This window comes from Carya illinoinensis, chromosome 5 (assembly GCF_018687715.1).
Source record: "Carya illinoinensis cultivar Pawnee chromosome 5, C.illinoinensisPawnee_v1, whole genome shotgun sequence".
Classification (NCBI taxonomy): domain Eukaryota; kingdom Viridiplantae; phylum Streptophyta; class Magnoliopsida; order Fagales; family Juglandaceae; genus Carya; species Carya illinoinensis.
Genome location: NC_056756.1, coordinates 10,910,746 through 10,916,164, shown reverse-complemented (window position 1 = coordinate 10,916,164; position 5,419 = coordinate 10,910,746). Strand labels below are relative to the sequence as shown.

At 40.1% G+C, this 5,419-nt stretch overlaps 1 protein-coding gene across 1 annotated transcript; it reads left to right on the top strand.

Moving 5' to 3' along the window:
• The first annotated feature begins 603 nt into the window (after positions 1-603).
• Positions 604-5,075, top strand: LOC122311234. Its single transcript, XM_043125693.1, has 2 exons — positions 604-1,072; positions 4,525-5,075. The coding sequence occupies exons 1-2, from the start codon at positions 753-755 to the stop codon at positions 4,994-4,996; spliced, it is 792 nt and encodes a 263-aa protein (XP_042981627.1). The 5' UTR covers positions 604-752; the 3' UTR covers positions 4,997-5,075.
• The last annotated feature ends 344 nt before the right edge of the window (positions 5,076-5,419 follow it).

Here is a 5,419-nt window from a genome sequence, read left to right as displayed (position 1 = left end):
CTCTCATGTGCCCCTCCCCTCCTTCCATCTTCCTTTCTCCACAGCACTGGCGCACCCCTCACCTAGCCTCGTCATATTCCTAGTTCTGTAACTGGAATCGAAATGTTGTCATTGTCACCCCTCAATGACAAATACATGATCTAGATCTCTCTCTCTCTCTCTATGTTGGGGGAGTGAAAGAAAAAAAAAAAATTACTTGGTGTGACACACTGGTGGTATGTCATGTCAGTTTGTTTGATTCTTTTATATCTGTAGTGTTTTGCCTATATTATATAAACCTACACTTTTAAGTCACAAACAAATTCGATAAAAAAATGATTTAGTTTAAGATAGAGCAACATTGTTATTCATCATGTATTGGTTATTTCCAAACAAGTATAAGATGGGACAAATTTTAAGTGATTATATATTAAAGTGATATTATATATATAACTATTTGAAATGTATAATATTAATAAGCGTGATTATAAATTATAATTTAAAAAAAAATGACAAAATCTAACATAAAAATAAAGTAGGTCCAAATGTTTTGGAAATCACAAGTGGATAATAAAGGGCAAGAACAGCCCTACATCATAGAAACGGACCCTCGCAAAAAAGGCCACAAAAAATAAGCAGCCCAAACAACGGCACGCCGACTCCGAGTTCGAGTCCCTCCCCTGAGTCCAAGGGATGGCTCCGTCTCTCCTCATTCCAGCTTTTTGTAAAATACTTGATCGAAATTTGGGGGAAGGGGGAAGAAAGAGGAAGAAATGGCTGGCGGTGGAAGTAGCAGGAGATGGTGGCAAGTAGCGGTGCTTGTGGCGGTTGTGGGGATTGTGAGAGAGCTGAGTAAGTGGTACGGTTGGGACAAAGACGAGGCGATGAAGGTGTTGCGCGATTGGTCGGATCGATTAGGGGTGTGGGCCATCCCCGCTTACGTTGGGCTCCACACCCTTACCCTGGCGCTCTGCTTGCCCTACGCCGTCTTCTTCGAGGCCGCTGCCTCTCTTATCTTCGGGTTCTTCCCAGCTGTTCTCTGCGTCTTCTGCGCAAAGGTGCTGGGCGCTTCTCTCTCATTCGGGATCGGCAGGTCAGTCTTTCATTTCATTTCTTGGATAATTTGATATTGTTGTTTATTCTCACTACGGTCGCTGTTTAGCTTTGAATTCATATTACAATTAAGCTTAGAGGATCAATTTAAGGTTCATGGAGCACGTGCCCATGTCAAGTTTGCCTATTCTAATGATCAATAAAATTTTGTTTGCGGATAAAAAAAAAAAGTTGGGACTCTTGGCTGAATCAACTGGGAGTTGGTTTTTGAGCTAAGTGCGTAAAAACCTTTGAACATGGAAGGGCTTTGGATGGGGTTCCCCTTAAAGGCTGCTTTCTTTTGCTGGTTGGCTTCTCATAGGAAAATAATAAAATATTGACTATTGACAAGCTCAGAAAGTGTCTTCTACATAATTGATTGGTGCTTCATGTGCAAACATGATAGTGAATCAGCAGATAACCTCCTTCTTTACTCTGAAGTAGTAAAGGCTGTATGGGATGAAATATTTACAAGGCTCGGCATTGCATGGGTCATGCCTAGGGGGGTGATAGATATATTGTCATGTTGGAAAGGTATTCAGGGGCAACTGGCAAATTGCGGCTGTTTCGAAGATGGTGCCTCTATGCTTAATGTGGTGCACATGGAATGAGAGGAATGGCCGTTGTTTCGAGGAGGGGGAGCACTCACTGGAAGGGTTTAGGGACTTCTTCTTTCATACATTGCTACTTTGGGCATCATCTATTGTATTGAATGGAACAAGTTTTAATGACTTTTATGCTTCTTTTTGCAGCGCTTAGCTTGTAATTAGGCTTTTCTTGTATGCTTCTTAGTTCCTGTGTACCTGGGCTTCACCTAATTACATGGATTAACAAATCTCTTTCATACTTATCAAATAAATAAAACTTGCTCAAGGATCAGATCTGGACATACAAATATGATATCGCTGTTTGCCTACTAGTGTCAAAGACACATTCTTGGTAGGGGTGAAAACCAACCCTATCGGTCCAGTTTTTGACCAGACGCTGGCCGATGAAGGGGATTTGCATGGAACAACTGACCATACTGGTCAATGGGGAGGAGAAATACCGGCCATATCGACTCCGGCTGTTCTTGGTCCCTCTAGTGGTGAGGTTCATCTGAGAGAGTAGAGAGAGAAAGTGTTGCAGGGGAGAGAGAGAGAGAATGAGAGAAACTGAGAAATTGAAGAAGAAGAGGGGAGGGGAAGAAGACGAGCTCAAATCGAAATGACGCCGTGTCGTTTCACTCATTTTTTTTTTAAATGTTATGTATGAAACGACGTTTCCCTTGTAATTTTTTTTTTTTTGGGGGGGCATACTTTAGGTATAAAACAATGCCATTTCACTTAAACTCAAGTGGAATGGCATCGTTTTAACTACGATAGATATAAAAATATATATTTATATAATCGGCTGGTTCAGCGGTAAACGAACCGGCCAATTTCGGTTGCATCCTATTTTTACTGCCAGCCAATCAGTTCTTTGCCGGTTCCGCACTCTGGCAGCCGGTCCACGTCGGTCCCGACCAGTTTTTGTACACCCTTAGTTCTTGGTAGTGCCTTCCGTGTATGGAAATGAATTCCGTACTACTTGTCCATTTGTACCATTGAGGTGCATATGTCTGTGTTACTTTCAATACACTCTTAGATTTGGTAGTTGGTCAGCGTTCTGTTCAGCTATTGCAAGATGCCAATGTAACTCCTGTCCCCAATGTGTGACGAGACTTTGAGTTCCAAGTCAGCTCTAGCGTACTCTTAAAAAGCTGCTCCTTTTCCAGTTACCTGATTTAGACAATTTTAATCTGGAATTCTGCCTCGAAATTCTCAATGTCTTATTTGCAACATCTTCACACCTAACCGCATTGATTAAATGGCTGTAGAAGCCTCAAATCAACTATGAGCGAGTGTTTAATGTATGATTAATATAAGAACAAGCATGTAAGTCATATATTCTGCATTTGAGAGAACATGCAACATTTCACCTCCCTGTTGACTAATGCTTGTTTTCGCTTAGTGGTAGAAGAATGCTTAGCAGGTTCTGAATTGGTTATTTTGATTCATTTGTTACACTCCTCCTTTGGTAGAACCTGTCTTTCTTTTAATTTAGGTTCACAACAGTGTATTGTCGTCTTTTAGTTTTACTAAAGTGATAAAAAATTAAGGCCTGCAGAGCATTTTTAATGATTTTTTCATTTACACTTGAATAGGATGAAGTGGAAGACCTATCTAAGGGATGTCTCACTCCAGAACGAGAGGGAATATTTAAAAGTGACTATTGATCATTTGGAAGCAAAAAAGAACTTTTTTTTTTTTTTTTTTTTTTTTTTTTTTTTTTTTTTTCGCCGGGGTGGGATATCACATTAAGCTAAAATTGAAAGAGAGTTTTTAAGGATGCAACATGATTTGTGTCATGGCGTGTTGGGAATTGAGATATAGCATGTTTGAACAATGAAATGTTCGAAGTGAGAATGTTAAGAGGGATGAATTGCTAGAAAGATTGAGAAAGTAAAAAAATGGACATGTTTGCAGGTGAGAATGTTAAGATGAAAGTTAACAACATTTTTTTTTTTTTTTTGGGGGGGGGGGGGGGGGGGCGGCGGCGGGGTGAGGGGAGTTATAGACTTACATTAAGCTAGAGTATAAAGAGTTTTATAAGGATGCTACATGATTAAAGATGAGCTATCATAGTTTAGAGGTCATCTGCTACTGACTACATCCTTAAAAGAGTAGTCCTTTCTTGGGAAATCCACGGGCAAATTTAGGGGAGGTTTGATGTCACTTAAGATCTTCATGATGCATCGAAGTTTTGTGGCTGACTAATGTGATTGGATTTAAGCTATGCTATTTTGCTGGTTTGATACAAAAACTGTTCATAACTGCCCCTAAAGCACAGTTCTGTTGTGATACCCCATATAATGTGTAAGGGTAGGTGGTGTATGGGATCCCACATTGTTTAGGAATGAGAAATTATTATTTTTTATAAGGTTCCAATGGGGCTCCAATTATTATCATTGACTAGTCCTTTTGGAGTATGGGTCATGTGGTTTGGGCCTTCCATTGAGACGTTACAAATGGTATCAAAACTTATCTGAATTAGAAATGTAGGACTTGAGTCGTGCCATCTACGATGGACTGGCCCGACAAGGACGTTAGGAACTTAAGGGAGGGAGATTGTGATATTCCATTTGATGTGTAAAGGTAGGTGGTGTATGTGATCTCATATTGCTTGGGAATGAGAAGTTTTTGCTATTTATAAAGTTCCAATGGGACTCCAATTGTATAATTGACTGGTCCTTTTGGAGTATAGGCAATGTAGTTTGGGCCTTTCATCAGGTTTCTTTATTAAATTGCAGAATGTCCCCCCCCCCCCCCCCCCTCTCTCTCTCTCTCTCTCTCTCTCTCTCTCATATATGTGTGCACACACAGTTCTCATTAAATTCTTTAAAAGCTATAATGATAATGCGGGTTATTTCAGATTAGTGTTCAGGAGTTCAAGTTCAGCAATGGAGTGGGCCCAGAGAAACAAATACTTCCATATCCTTTCCAGAGGAGTTGAGCGTGATGGTTGGAAATTTGTCCTGCTTGCTCGCTTCTCACCCATACCCTCCTATGTCATAAATTATGCCCTAGCTGCTACTAAAGTTGGGTTTGTTTTGGATTTTCTACTGCCGACAGTTATCGGATGCCTGCCAATGATCTTGCAGAACACATCCATTGGCAGCCTTGCTGGTGCTGCTGTTGCTTCATCATCTGGTTCACAGAAATCTCAGGTTTGGTCGTACCTTTTCCCTGCACTTGGGATTCTATCAAGCTTTGTCATTTCCTTGAGAATCAAAAAGTACTCTACAGATATCTCATTGGCCGAAGTCTCCACCAATGAGCATGTTCATGACCGTAAAAACGATGCTGACTCGTCTCAAACCTTGTCTAATACACAAGGAACCTAGGAAGCAAGTACCTGTAAAAGAATCGAAAACAATTTTGTTAAACCTGAGTAATTCAATTATCTTTCTTTTGTTCCATCAACTTATGATTTGCCCTTTGAGATGCTGTTGCGATCTGCAATGTCTGATTTCTTGGATGATGTGCTTTTAACATAGTGACATTCTTGATACAGTCTGTCTTTATGCAACTCCCACAATTACATGCCATTAGTAGGTTTGTTTTAATACCATTTGTCACCATTTTGGGAACCGGTGATCACATCTATGCCATGTACCCCAAAAGGAGGATTACGTCATAAATTATCATGGATTATCTGAATTACTTAACTGAGTTCCATTCAGACACTGCAAATTTAGAAAATGGGTTTGGCAAGTAAGATAAAATACAAAATTTTCATCTCATCTCATCATTACAATTTTTTTAAA